Source organism: Echiichthys vipera (genome assembly GCF_963691815.1).
Source record: "Echiichthys vipera genome assembly, chromosome: 22".
NCBI lineage: Eukaryota > Metazoa > Chordata > Actinopteri > Perciformes > Trachinidae > Echiichthys > Echiichthys vipera.
Genome location: NC_139847.1, coordinates 3,140,884 through 3,156,369, shown reverse-complemented (window position 1 = coordinate 3,156,369; position 15,486 = coordinate 3,140,884). Strand labels below are relative to the sequence as shown.

Below are 15,486 nucleotides of genomic sequence, written 5' to 3'. Positions count from 1 at the left end.
TCTAAAAACTTTGTAGAGAAGAGTCAAACTCTTTTATCAGTGCTTTAAAGATTATCCTGAGGGTTGAAGATGATTAGGGACAAGAACGAAAGAAGACAAAACTCTTATTGTTATATTTCTTATAGTGCTTCTTAAAATGAAACCATCTTTGGTCGAACTGCTCACAGTGCACTGATACAACCTACCGCCTCTCTACCATACCCACAGGAGTCAACTATTGAGCTGATCTTTGCCGCCTTCGCCACCACGGCCAGTGCAAGCACCTCACTCATCATGCAGCTTCTCCGCCACCCTACCGTCCTTGAGCGCCTGAGGGAGGAGTTGAGAGCCAGGGGTCTCCTCCACAATGGCTGCCTTATGCCAGGAGAGCTGAGGCTGGACACCATTGTGAGCCTAAAGTACCTGGACTGTGTCATCAAGGAGGTGCTGAGACTCTTTACACCTGTCTCGGGGGCCTACCGAACTGCCATGCAGACCTTCGAACTTGATGTGAGTAATGATGTTCTGATTTCTATCTTTAAATATCTTTGTCTCTTATCCGACAATCAATTGATGATAAAGATGATGCATTCATCTTCACATCTGGCGGCAGATCTTGACCTACCCGAGGTGTCAAGGTCTCAACATTTCAAGTGAATGAATCATTAAAAGTTAGATAATCGTCTTTAGGAAGAGCTAGAGATTTGGAAGTCTGACCAAACTACAGGAAGGATTTATGGGCACATGAACCAAGGAAAAAGTGCTGTTACATCCAGTACCCATAGCTGGTATGAACCAGCCAACGATATTGCAGCAAAGTCCACCATGCTTAGCCTGATATACGAGTACGAGAATCAGATTTTCTGCAAATTCCAAAACCCCAGGCCAAACAAGCTAATGTGCAAAAGTGTAACCCGTATTTTAAACTTCTCCTTAGCTTATTCTCTCTGTCTTTGCCTCTCCAGGGTGTACAGATCCCAAAGGGCTGGAGTGTGATGTACAGCATTAGGGACACCCACGACACCTCAGCTGTCTTTAAAGACGTGGACGCCTTCGACCCTGACCGCTTCAGCCAGGAGCGAGGAGAAGACAAAGAGGGACGCTTCCACTATCTGCCGTTCGGCGGCGGTGTCCGGTCCTGCCTGGGCAAGCAACTCGCCACCCTCTTCCTTCGCATTCTTGCCATTGAGCTGGCCAGCACCAGTCGCTTTGAGCTGGCTACCCGTCAGTTCCCCCGCGTGGTCACGGTACCCGTGGTCCATCCGGTCGACGGTCTGAAGGTCAAGTTCTTCGGCTTGGACTCCAACCAGAACGAGATCATGGCCAAGTCGGAAGAGCTGCTGGGAGCGACTGTTTGAAGGGCAGAGAGTTGATGAGTTGGGGGTGGGGTGAGTGATGAGTGAGAAGATTGAAGAAAGGAAAGAAAGAATTTCAGAGTTATTTTTTCTTCTCCACCTTGACTGCCAAGTCGGAGGTTCCTTTTCAGACTTAAAGACAAGCAGAAGTCTTCATCTCTCGTTACAACTGATGATGATGATCGGGACTTTCCTCTGAGACAGGAAGAAGCTGCCAAAAAAAAGTTCTTAATCATGCTCTATTCTGTGTATTTTTTTAAAAAGAAATATACAAACAAAATGTATGTACAAAAAAAAAAAAAAGCTATGTAATATAATTTGAAAGAGAATGTGGGTAGTGCACAATGGGAGAAAGAGAAGTATGGTGGTACTTGGTGAAATGAAGTGTTGAAACTAGAAAAGTAAAAGCAAAGACGGTTGTGGGATGGACGGCGAGATGGATGAAACAGGGTATAGGATGAAAGAATATGATATTTTAGCATTTTGTTTGTGCTTAATCAAATGCGGGGAACCATTCCAGTTGTCTAGCAGGGTAAAACAGATGGATATAAAGACCGACGGATCTAGATTTTCTACTCGGATTTAGTCAATTTCAGGCCTCCCCGATCCTGTTTTCTGCTGATTTGAAAAAGATCTAAAAAGAACAACATTCATCAGCGGCGGCAATGTCAAAGATTCAAAATGTTTACTAGCATACGGACGCAGTCAAAAAGGATCATAACGCATTGGGTAGCCGGTTGTGGTACAGATGCACTGTGTTGCCGAGCTTGTCAGATCGGCTCTGCACCGTGTCTTCAAGCCATCTGTATCACGATGCGGGAAAATGTTTTGAACGGCTTGAATTCGTACCGCTAATTGGGGTCAAACATCATTTTAGGCAGCGAAGGAACGGGCTTAGAAATGAGGGGTGTAGTTGTGACGGCGAAGATGTACCGGCTGCATATTGAAACATTTTGGAGCGCGACATTTTGAATTCATGTAAACGGGCAATTTGTTCAATTTCCCAAGACCTCGTTGTCCTTTGCGTCTATTCACGATCCATTCATGCAAGGTCCAAACACAAAAACAAACAATAGAAAGGACACACGGGGAAAGAAACCCACCGTTTTTGGTCAAGTGGTCTTAGACCTTGAGTAAAACATACCTTCTCTGCTACCGACTGGTTGCCCATATGCATTGTCTCCATATATATATATATAGCATACAATCACAGTACTCTTGGTGATGTGTGAACTCAGGTGCAGAGTAGACATTGTGGTGAATAACGACTAAGCCTTTGCCTTTTTGATGTTAACTCTTAACCGACTGCACATAAATAATGTCACTTACTTACTGTTGTCGTAGTTTCAGAGCTGGGCCGGTGACTTTTTGAAAAGCTTTTCCATTACTTTGCCTTCTGTCAACATAAACGGACACAAGATATCAGGGGTTTCCAATGGCGCTTGCTCTCAAATCACTTCTGCAAACTGCGATTTTGGTGCCGCAAGCGGAATTAACGAATATGAAATTGGCACCACACAAGAAAAAAAGTAACTGAATCAAAGTCAATAAGTAATGAGGTCGAGGTCTGCTTTGTAAACTCCCTGAACCTGTGCTTCGATGCATAAACTACACTTTTAAGTTGCATTGAGATTGAACTCTCTCGGACGGTGACTTTGTCCCGCAACGGGGATACGATAAGGAACTCGCTCTCATGAAGCGGTGAGACTTCCTGAGCCGGAGGAGGAGAAAAGACAGAGGGATGAGGCGGATACGGAGAGGAGAAAACCTACATACATGCTGCTTGAGTGTTGCTTTGTCATTCTGTGTTTATTTGTGTGCTGTTTGTTTTTTTTTGTATTTTCTCGTCTCCTTGGGGCAGCCATTTTGAGTTGTGTGGAGAAGGTGACCATTTTTTTTTTTTTTGCCTTGCTGCTCCTCCAATCAACGCTAAGAATGCAAAACAAAATGAATTCCACGGTTTAAGCGACTTTATTAGCTATAAGAGATTTATTGTTTCGAGGTGATTGCACAATCAGAACTCTCAGAGCTTTGTGTCTTCCGCGGTCGAAGAGGAAGACTTTGATCTTGTTTCACGTGAATGGGAAGCTTCTGCAACGGAACTCTGGGACTTTTGGAACATTCTAGAACTTCTGGATAGAGTTCTGGGGACTCTTGAACATTCTAGAACTTCTGGATAGAGTTTTAAGGACTCTTGAACATTCTAGAATCTCTAGGATAGAGTTCTAAGGACTCTTGAACATTCTAGAATCTCTAGGATAGAGTTCTATGGACTCTCGAACATTCTAGAACTTCCTGATAGAGTTCTAGGGACTCTTGAACATTCTAGAATCTCTAGGATAGAGTTCTATGGACTCTCGAACATTCTAGAACTTCTGGATAGAGTTCTATGGACTCTTGAACATTCTAGAATCTCTAGGATAGAGTTCTATGTTCCAAAACCGAAGCTTGAGAAAGAGAAGGACCAATGAGGTTTCAGGGGAGGGCAGGGTCACGCTCAGAGGGCTTTTCCTATTGGACGACCCTGTTGTCCGATAGCATTCCCGACAGATTCTGCCTGCGCTACACATTGTTCACTCTTTCTACCAACCACACCACTGATTTCTTCACGATAAAAAAAATATAAAAGTATAAATTGATTGCTGCTTTTCTTGTGTACATTTTCTAATTGAGAGTTCTAGAATGCAATAGTTTGTATCGAGTGAGATTTGCGATTTCTTTCCCCTTTATATATATCTATATGTCTATATATATATATAGATATGTATATATATACTTTAGCTGAATAAAATATTTGCATTTTGTGAAAGCAAAAAGAGCATCCATAGATTATAGTGTATATTAATTTGTACAATATTCCTTTCGTTACCAAGCCATAGGGAAAATCAGCTATTTACATCTACTAATAACCTAATATTAATGTTATTGTACGATTAATATTGTTGTTATAAGATATTTGAAATGCTATTTTTTATTCTATTACAGATTTAGAGTTTTTAGCCGAACTGAGAAGGTCTCTGGTAAATATTGGATGTATTTAGACTGTTATGTATTTCAGTTACATTGTATACAGTGTTTAAAATGTTAATATTGTTGATTTGATTACTGTAATAATTATTATTTGTTTTGTTATTCAGACTTATTATCACTGCATTTTATTTGATATTAATTATGGAAAACAGAAAGCACTTGCGAGGTATGTCTATTTTTTAAGTGCCATGCGACTACACTTCTCCTTCCTCTCACCTGTTGGTTCCTCTGAACGTGTCTTATGTCGAACTGTACATAATATTTGTATTTCTTTTTACAGGAAAAAAATGTTCATTTAGTTTAAATATGAATGTCTTGTTCTGCTTTCTTCCTTTCCCTTTTTTTGTTACCGTGATCGTTAAATGTACTCCTGTAATAAAATATAAAGTAAAAAGATATCAGAATTGTGAATTTTGTACGTTTCCTCTTCTTCTAAGTAGCTAATGAGAGATATCTACTGAACCTCTTTGGGTGAAATGACAGTATCCCTATTTCCATTCAATTGGCACAAGATTATTACGCAATTATTAAGATTATTATTAAGATTTTTAAGATTTGAGACATCACAAAAAAAGACATTACCACGTTTTCATCAACTGGTTTGAACTAAATAAACTATGCTACAATGTAGTTTGGTCAAAAGTTGGTGCTATAGGCTATGCATCGCTGTAATCCACCAGTAAACGAAGAAGAGATGTTGCTTGTTGGTTGGTGCGTTATGGAAATATTCAGGAAGATACCACCAGTGGAAACAGCCGATCAGTCATCAGTTAAATGTTTGCTACGTCAGAACTTATCTGGCAAAGTTCATTCATTCATTCATCTTCAACCGCTTGTCCCTGTCGTGGTCGTGCGGGGGGGGATCCCAGCTGACATCAGGCGTGAGGCGGGCTCCACCCTGGAGAGGACGCCAGTCTATCACAGGACACGAACAGAGACTGACAACCATTCACACCTACGGGTGATTTAGAGTCATCAATGAACCGAACACCTGCACTTCTTTGGACTGTGGGAGGAAACCGGAGAACCCGGAGAAAACCCACGCAGACACGGGGACAACATGCAAACTCCACACAGAAGGGCCCCAGCCGGGGTTCAAACCAGGAACCCTCTCACTGTGAGGCGACAGTGCTAACCACCACCCCACCTTGTCGCCCTATTTGGCAAAGTTTCCTTATCCAATTTAGCATCAACTAATTTTTGACAAAAACACCTCAAAAAAAACCCACAAGAGAACGTAAAAGTTATTATTTATCGTAATTTGCCACTACCCTACAGCTTAAAACGATATTTCAACATGCACAGAAAAATACATGAATAGAAATACAGCTAGTGCAGAAACTCTACAGAAATAAAACTGACTTGGCTCCATCTGTAAAAAGCTTGACAAACAGGAGATTCATTCAAAGAGCACAAACCAAAACCAACATGTATCCTACCCTCAGCATTTGCATGTGTCATGGCTGCTGAGACTTTGTTCTTTCAAAGTAAAAACACCAGAAAGGTCTCAATGCAGTGAAGATCCAGCTATTCAAGCCGCTTCGCTTCCAGAATCTGTAAAGCATGCATAATAAATACTGGAGTGTGAAAGCAACTTTGGGTGTTTTTATAAAACCACATGAAGTATGTGCAGAAGAGCATCCAGCATGCAATGAAAACAGATGGCAGGCAGCCTGTATATGCTAACGAGCTCGGAGCACTGAAAGCACCGACATGTAAATCAGAACGGTCCGAAAACTCGAGGATGGGGAACAAGTGAGACCAGGTGGATACTGTCAGCTTAAATAAACTGTTAATGGCAGTAAACGCTGCAGAGACACGCCGTTCCATGTGTGTATTCATATGACTAAGGTCGACACCATGTTGAAATATTCATGCAGTATCTGCACATGGTGGCTACGGTAGCATTAAGGGATGGTCACAGTTCAGCAGCTAAAACACTGTGTTTATGGTAATGGAAGGCTGTTATATTTAAAAAGCCACAAGACAAGACACAATCTGGACCCCATGTTTAAGTCAACTGTGTAACACATCCCTCATGCGTCTGACATTTACAGCCTTAACTTTTGTGTTCTATTTCCTGCTTTGGCCGGGGCATAAATCTTTAAAGGTCCAAAAAACATGTACTGACACCATGTGCAGACACGTAACGGATGATAATTCTCATGGATTCTTTGATCCAAAGCTCCCAAAGCTTGAATGTAAAGACAATTAAAGCTAGAAAACAGTGCAGCCAATTCTTTTTGTTATAGTGTACCGTGCTCCTGGTCCTTTTTCTTAGTTTCTATCTGAATTCTCAGAGTTTATTTCAACATTGGTCCTTAAATCTGATAAAGTAATCATAGTGCAACTTGCTGCTCATGGGGGAATTGCTGGGTCTCTGTAAATCATAGAACTTTAATACACCTTACACACATCATCAGCGATGAACCTGGGTTCTCAGGGTGTTTCGGGTCTTATCATCGGACAACCTTCTCCCCCTGGCTTATGTGCAAGTAGTGCGCACCGGGGATCCCCCCTACGGATGTTCTAAGAATGTTCTTAGTGGCTCTTGTTACTTGTTACTGAATTCTCTTAGGGCGCACTCACACTGTCCTTCCGTACCGTGCCAAAACAGGTTTTAGGGGTAAAGCCTAGCTCGTTTGACCAGTGTGAGTGCAATCGCTCCGCGTCTAGCTGCGGCCAGCTTGCCGTCCACAGCTCGTTTGAGAGAGGTGGGCTTTTGTAAAGCGTCTTTGCACGTGTACGAGCACGAGCGTGCGCATGTGTACGAGCACGAGCAAAAGGCTTATTGCGGCTCTGATGTCATTTTATGTGCGCCTGTTCTAACATAAAAAATAAATAAATGGACCATGCGAAAGGTACATGTTGGTGTGATGCGGAGGTGGAGTGTTTACTGCAGATTCGGTCCTTGAAAATATTAAAAAACAGTCGACAAGACGCACAAAAACTCTGAGGTCTATGAAAAGATTTGTGAACAAAGCCACGCATCGCGATGACGTCATCAATGCGTGTGACGTGTTACGGCGTGATGACGTATAGGCAGCAAGAAGCATTCGCCGAGGCCCAGGTAGTGTGAGTACAAATGGGCCTGGAGGGGGGACAAGGACCCTAAAGCACGGGGCACGGGACGGATGCACAGTGTGAGTGCGCGCGCTTAAATGAGTCTAACACTGGGGCTGAGCTCCGTCATGTGGGGGGGACTGAAACTGATGGTCTGGTTTAGACTCACAGCACACCGACTGACTGACTGATGTCTCAATGCCTCTGTATCTGTTGTTATTTCCCAGCCAGCAGATCACTGTGGTTTGGGAACATCAAGGAGAAACCGTCCGGGAGTTTTCCTTTTGCATGATGGAAGACAGAAACGGAGACACAGAACAAGAGAAAGCTATTACGATGAGCACAGATGTAAAAAAAAAAAAAACACACACACACTTCAAAAGGCATGTTTTCCGACTGCACAGACACACACAAGTAGGGAAATACACAAACGCATGCAAGACGTTTTGGAAATGACTGATTAGGTAGACAATTATTCAGAAATGACAAATATGACTGAAAGAAATGATGGCTTAATACTTTGGACATATACAGTACTGGTGCATGCACACACTCGAGCACACACACACACACACACACACACACACTAGAGCGCACACACACACACACACACACACACAAGTACACACAGCTTGTGGGAAGAACAAGGAGTTCAGCTCTGTTTGTTTGTAGTTTTGTCGCCAGGAGAGACTGCTTGCAACACTAAGTACTCCAAGATGAACCACTTCAAGGGAACACAGAGTTTGTGTGTGTGGACGTGATTTCAAGGTTTTCATGAATAGAGTGAAGTTCTGTGATCACGCTGGTGTGGTTTCAATATATACTGAATATATATACAGGGTATATATTGTGGATTTTCAGATTTTAGACATAATAAAAAATATTCTCTGATCGGAGTTTGCATGCCATCGTTGCCACCGTACTCTACGGTGGCAACGATGGCATGCAAACTCCGATCAGAGAATATTTCTGTCTGTTAAACCTTCACTTTAACAGACAGGAACAACAGACAGACCCAGCTCTGTGGAGGACGGACATCTGTCTGCACTGGAGAGAGGAAGAGAAGGAGGGAGAGAGAGAGAGAGAGAAAAGACGGAAAGAGAGAGACAAAGACAGACAGATGGACAGAGAGAGACAAAAGACAGAGAGACAGACATTCTTCCAGAGATGCAAGCAACCAAAGCGTAACAGTAACTATAATAATATCTGTAGTAATGTGAATATGACTCATATGTTATGGCAGTTAATACAGCCGAACAGTAGGAACACTGAAAGGTTTACCAGCTCACAGACGCACTGTGAAGATTCTTTTTGTAGCACTGCTGTTTGTAGTAAAGGCTGTCTCAATGTGTGTGCATCGTGTAATATTCATAGCATGCATGCATGGCACTAAATTACTCGTTCCCTGTAAAGCATGATGAGTAAGAGGGGGCCCCCACACAGAGAGTAGCCTTAGGGTTCACCCTTTATCCGTCCCTGGATCACTCTCTTCAAAGACAACAAACTTCTCTGACAAAAACAATTTTACCTCGCAGTACACAGGACTTGGTGAATTCGAACCGACCCTATATAACGTGTAAGTGTTATTTCTGTTCTCCCTTTTGTCAAGTGAAAAAGAAAAACTGGAAAGAAAACAACAGGAAGAAAAGCCAAAGTGACAGAGGAGAGGAGAGAGGAGTCGTCTCAGCTGTGACTCTCACGTCGTCTGAAGGATTAAACCCCTGTTATTATCCTCCGGACCGGATGCAGAAGCACACGGCTGAACCCTCGGATGCAGGTGCAAGGGATCATGAAAAACACCGAGCACAGACAATAACCAATCAGCATGCAGACTGAGTCAACAGAATCAGACCGCCGTGGGAGCAGAAGTGTGACGGTCCATCGCAGGACGGGATGATGGGGTGCAAATAAAAGCGAGAAATAATGTCCGTCCCAAACTTCACGCAGGACGAAAACCCTGTGTGTCTGAGCGGTTTAGTGGTTGGTCGGCATCAGTCAGACTTAGACTGAGATGAGGGATCTCTTGTGGGGCGACTGTGGCTCAGTGTAAGAGTGGGTCGCCCTCCATGCAAGAGATTGGTGGTTTGATCCCCGCCTCTCCTGGTCCACATGTCGAAGTGTCCTTGGACAAGACACTGAACCCCCATTTGCTCCTCGTGCTGCGCATGGGTGTGTAAATGTGGTGTGCATGGTTACATTAGACGGTCTGTAGAGTAGTCAGAAGACTAGAAAGGTGCTATATAAGTCCATAAGTCTTATATATAAGTCCATTTACCATTTGTGCACCAACATTGTCGACTAGCAGACGTATAAGAGTGGTAAGTGTAGTTAGCCTCTTTTACTAGTTTCTGTTGTTTGTTAGCCTGTTAGCTTGTAGCTGTCATGATGGCAGTGGGTGTTTTCTCTGCACTGACAGTCCGCTCTGAGCCGGAGGCTTCAGGTCTTTTTCCAAAGTTCCGCATTTCAGACAGCGATTAACGTTCAAGTCTGGGACGTACCAGATGTAGCTTATGCAGGGTGTGATTGTATCTCATATTTCTGTGGTCTCCATTCGAGAGATCGACCGTTGTCTCTATGTTTAACTGTTTATTTCATACCAAAGATGTGATTCTACATATTTTTGCAATGTTAAGTTTCCACTTTTCTTCAATATACCGTACTAGGTCATGTATCAAAATCCATTTATATTGAAAATACTACTACTTGTGTCAAATATTGATATGCGATTAATTGCGATTCATAAATTACAAAGCCTCTAATTAGCTAGATACAGTTTTTTGCACATGCAGTTTATTTGTTCCTTTCATTGTCTGCCTTTGCAGGTGTGTCCTTGCAGAAGTGTCAGTATTTCCAGGAAAGCCTAAACTTTGGTATGTACAATATGAGTAGAGTGATGTTCCTTATTGCAGTAACGCGGGGTTTTCCTGCTCTAACAGCCTGTCAAACATGTGCGAACTGCTCCTGGTTGGACTGTGTGTAGCTCCAGCTGCAGTCTGCGGATGACAAACCTCCAAAGAAAACACAAATGACAACCCAATAGCAACTTATCAGGGACTTATAGCTTTTACCGAACAGCTGACACTCCTTTCGCAATCGATATCAAAGGATACGAGATGGAAGGTATTTGGACGTCTGCCTTCGTAGGCCTATAAAACATTGAAGCGGTTCCAAGATTTTTCAAGTCAAGGACTTTCAAGTTGATTCATGTAATATTTAGTTGCAAAACGTCCCGTCTGAGAAAGCTGCACCCTCGGTCCATCTGTCCATCCATCATCAGGCAGTCTGCACGCAGCCAGAGATACGCAGAGTGAAACTCATCCAGTGTTGTCCCTCCAAACTTTCAGATACGGTCTGATGCATGAAATCTGAATATTGCCAGTTCTTCCATGACCGTTAAATGAATAACACCCTATATAGTGTATATGTAAGTCATGAATCGATAAGACACGGTGGAATGGTGGTTAGCACTGTCGCCTCGTAAGCATACGATGGTGTGTTCTTCATACTGTGACAGTTTTCCCTTTCCCTCTTTCGATGGCGTGTTATTGGGGTGATTTCCAATGATTCAAGAAACAGTATATATTTGCAGAGTGGCAAGACGCTTGAGAATGCGAGAGATCCATTAATGTAAAGATAAAATAAATTCATGTAAACTGTCTTTCATTAGTCGCCTCACAGCGAGAGAGGGTTCCTGGTTTGAATCCCGGCTGGGGCCCTTCTGTGTGGAGTTTGCATGTTGTCCCCGTGTCTGCGTGGGTTTTCTCCGGGTTCTCCGGTTTCCTCCCACAGTCCAAAGACGTGCAGGTGTTCGGTTCATTGATGACTCTAAATCACCCGTAGGTGTGAATGGTTGTCTGTCTCTGTTCGTCTCTATGTGTCCTGTGATAGACTGGCGTCCTGTCCAGGGTGGACCCCGCCTCACGCTTGATGTCAACTGGGATTGGCTCCAGCCGCCCAGCGACCCCGACAGGGACAAGTGGTTGAAGATGAATGAATGGAGACGGACCTTTTAAATCCAGTTTAAATGGGAAAAATCTGTTGGGCAACTGTTGTGACATATAAATGTCAATAATGAGGAAAACTCTCCATAAATCTGAGGTCGTACTGAGGAGTATAACGTGTGTAGGCTATAGCTGGTTTAACATATCATACATTGAACATTTATTTCAGGGAAAACAACTTTAGGATCTCGTTGGATTTAACCCTCCTGTTGCCCTCAACACCATTTATTCTTGGGGTCAATTTGACCGTAGCATTTTATAAAATCTGGAAAATGATCATAATCAATGTGTGACTCCAGTGAAGTCGGGTACTTTATGTTTTTATTTAACAGAATGAAAAATATCACTGATGTTAAATTGCATGGAGGGATTTCTGTGTGTGTGTTTTACAGTAAGTCTGTTATTTTAAGTGCTATTTTGTGTTATTTGTAACATCTGGAATGAAAGTAACGTCCGTTATCAAGGACAGCAGCGTGAATTTGACCTCATATAATATTTGAATTATAAAATAGAAAATGATAATAATGATTAAATCATCCAGATTATCAAACTGACCCAAAGGAACACCGATGCCACAAGTACATGAACGATAAGAACAATAAAAAACTATATATAATCATGATAATTTTAGGTTTTTTATGAGTTGTCCCCATAAAATGAGGAAAAGTCATGAATATAAAGCAAAAAAACAAAAAACGATGTCGTTATTTAGAGATGTTAAACATTAAACGGGGTCAAATTGACCCTTAGGAGAACAGGAGGGTTAAGAGGGTACTCGGCTGGGGAACACAGGACCCAGGGAAAATACTTATACTATACTATACTTATACTAAATACTTAGATTTGAGCTTGTTTCTTTTCTGTAGATGACCACAGGAAGCCCTGCCAATGACCCCTAGAACTTCCCAAACTGTTGATATCAAGTTAGCAACACACATATCATAAAGTTACTTTCGTTTTGACCGTGTTCACAAAGCTCACATAGTGTTCTGTAAACATGTTTTACGGGAGAGGAAGAAAAGATGCGACTGACAACCGACTGCTAACATGGCTAAACATTATCTAAAAGAATAATTTACTCATGATAGAGACATTTAAGCGGACTTTGATCCCAGAGCATGTGTCTCTTAATATAAACTGACATTTGAGAGATTAGTAAAGGGCTATTTTTGCAGTTTAAAATCAAAATGAATGAATGAAGATGGACCTTTCAAATCCAGTTTATATGGGAAAAATCTGCTGAGCAACTATTGACATATAAATGTTAATAATGAGGAAAACTGTCCATAAATTTAAGGACGTACTGAGGAGTATAGCATGTGTAGGCTATAGCTGGTTTAACATATCGACCCAGGGAAACATACATTGAACATTTATCATAATGAAAACCACTTTAGGGTCTCGTTTTAGAGCACAGGACCCTGGGAAAATACTTTTACTATACTATACTTATACTAAATACTTAGATTTGAGCTTGTTTCTTTTCTGCAGATGACCACAGGGAGCCATGCCAATGACCCCTAGAACTTCCCAAACTGTTGATATCAAGTTAGCAACACACATATCATAAAGTTACTTTCGTTTTGACCGTGTTCACAAAGTTCACATGGTGTTCTGTAAACATGTTTTACGGGAGAGTAAGAAAAGAAAGTGAGAGAAAAGATGCGACTGACAACTGGACGGCACTTGAAGAAACAGTTGCATGACATGTTTGACACTAAAGGAAAAATACACCCAACGCTAGAGAAAGAGTGCGAGGGAGGGAAGGGATAATAAAGGAAGCCACGTATGATGACACACAGAAACAAAGGAAAACAAAACAAAAAGTGACAAGACGCGTAGGTGATGATGGGAAGAGACAATCACGGATGAACTGTGGGGATTACCACTGGTCATAAACTCTAGGTGAACTCACAATGATGTGTTAAAGGGCCCGGCAGGTGCAGAAGTCAAACTGAGTTCAAAGTACAGATGCAACCAAACACATGGTTGCGTCTGTATATGCTTGTGAGGACCTATGAAGACATTTCCTCGCAGCTAACCATCACTACTAAATGTCTAATCGCAGTCCTGACCCTACCACTAAGCCCAGAACAACCCCCTGAATGTCCTCAATGAAGTCGAAATTCCAACCGGTCCTCATATAGATAGATGGACAAGACACACACACACACACAGTACACATATGCAGCACAGTAGCTTGAACACCATATCAAAAAATGTATTCATTTCGTGTGTGAAGTGAATCCAAGATGTACATCTCCTTTGATGTGAAACTCAGATGACCTGACTTCAAAGCCAACACCTCCCTGTTACAACTATAAATCCATGTTTCAGCTGCGCGGTGAAGCTCTGCTCGTCTTGACTCACTCACTTCAGTACCCTCTTGGTGTGTCTGCGGGATTCTCAGCTGATTGCCATGTCAAAGTCCTGTGACATCATTGTCAATGCGGCGCGGCTCTCTGAATCCTTTCATTGGCAACCAAACGGAGCAAAGTCTGCACTTCGCTGGCAGCCTTTTTTTTTATAATCTGGGTTATTTTTCATTGGTGCAACATTACAAAACACAGGGCAACTGGACGGTTGCCCTGTGTGTTTAAGATATACTGACATTAAGACAATGCAACGATCTGGCCAGCGAGCTAAGGTTAGGTGAGACAACCGATCCCAGCTGACATCGGGCATGAGGCGGGGTCCACCCTTGATAGGACGCCAGTCTATCACAGGACACATAGAGACGAACAGAGACGGACAACCATTCACACCTACGGGTGATTTAGAGTCATCAATGAACCGAACACCTGCACGTCTTTGGACTGTGGGAGGAAACCGGAGAACCCGGAGAAAACCCACGCAGACACGGGGAGAACACGCTCCACACAGAAGGACCAGGAACCCTCTCGCTGTAAGGCAACAGTGCTAACCACCACACCACCGTGTCACCCAAATACTTATGAATATATGATTAAATGAAAGATGACTTAAAACACTCAAAGGAAGTATAATTTTCCTCTAACATTCATATAAATAAGATCATAAAATCTTAAACAGATATACAGTGTGTTTACTTATATGAAAAGTGGACATTATTTGAAGGGCGTAACCCCAGAAAGGCTCAGATGAATTATTAACAGAGGTGGTAATTAAGTCAGTATCAGGTTCAGACAGTCATCACTCTACTGATCACTGGAACAGGATCTGTGTGTCTTTGCATCTACAGTATCTGCTTACACATATACAACTGTGTATCCTGTATTTGGCGATATCTCTGTACAAATCAAAGCCGCCTTTGATGTCAATGTAGACATTTTTGGTATGAAATGTGCTTCTGTTTCAAGCCAAATATGTGCAATGAATCAGATCAGACCAAGAATGCAGTAGTTCGATGATGACCTCGACATGCGAGTAAAAAGAAACACGATCTCTTCATCTTAGTGCTTTTTACCCCTAATATATTTCTGTAACCCAGAACCACAAGAGGGGAGTCAGATGCATCCATAATCAATAGAGGTGATTTATAAGGGAAAGCAGGACTTCGTATCATTTTACACGTCACATATCACCAGGGAGATGAGGGCGGCGCTGTGCAGGGAAAGAGATCGGAGAGAATAGGCCCGGATTTCTTCAGATAGCCTTTCTTATTTTGGATAAATAATGAAAGACATTCATTCACTCATCTTTAACTGCTTGTCCCTGTCAGGGTCGCGGGGGGGTTGGAGCCGATCCCAGCTGACATCGGGCGTGAGGCGGGGTCCACCCTGGACAGGACGCCAGTCTATCACACAACACATAGAGACGAACAGAGACAGACAACTATTCACACCTACGGGTGATTTAAGAGTCATCAATGAACCGAACACCTGCACGTCTTTGGACTGTGGGAGGAAACCGGAGAACCCGGAGAAAACCCACGCAGACACGGGGACAACATGCAAACTCCACACAGAAGGGCCCCAGCCCGGATGCGAACCTGGAACCTTCTCGCTGTGAGGCGACAGTGCTAACCACTAAATCAGATTTAGAAAAATGGATCACTGTACTATTTTTGTCTCATTTGC

General features: G+C 42.6%; 2 protein-coding genes across 2 annotated transcripts in view; both read left to right on the top strand.

Moving 5' to 3' along the window:
• Positions 1-4,751, top strand: part of cyp26b1 (cytochrome P450, family 26, subfamily b, polypeptide 1) — a 40,705-nt gene extending 35,954 nt beyond the window's left edge. The window contains exons 6-7 of the mRNA XM_083937070.1: positions 208-489; positions 945-4,751. Coding sequence (XP_083793196.1) covers positions 208-489; positions 945-1,337 — 675 coding nt within the window. The 3' untranslated portion in view covers positions 1,338-4,751. The remainder of the gene's footprint in view (positions 1-207; positions 490-944) is intronic.
• exoc6b (exocyst complex component 6B) overlaps positions 1-15,486 on the top strand; it is a 344,934-nt gene that overhangs the window by 170,871 nt on the left and 158,577 nt on the right. The window lies entirely within an intron of this gene.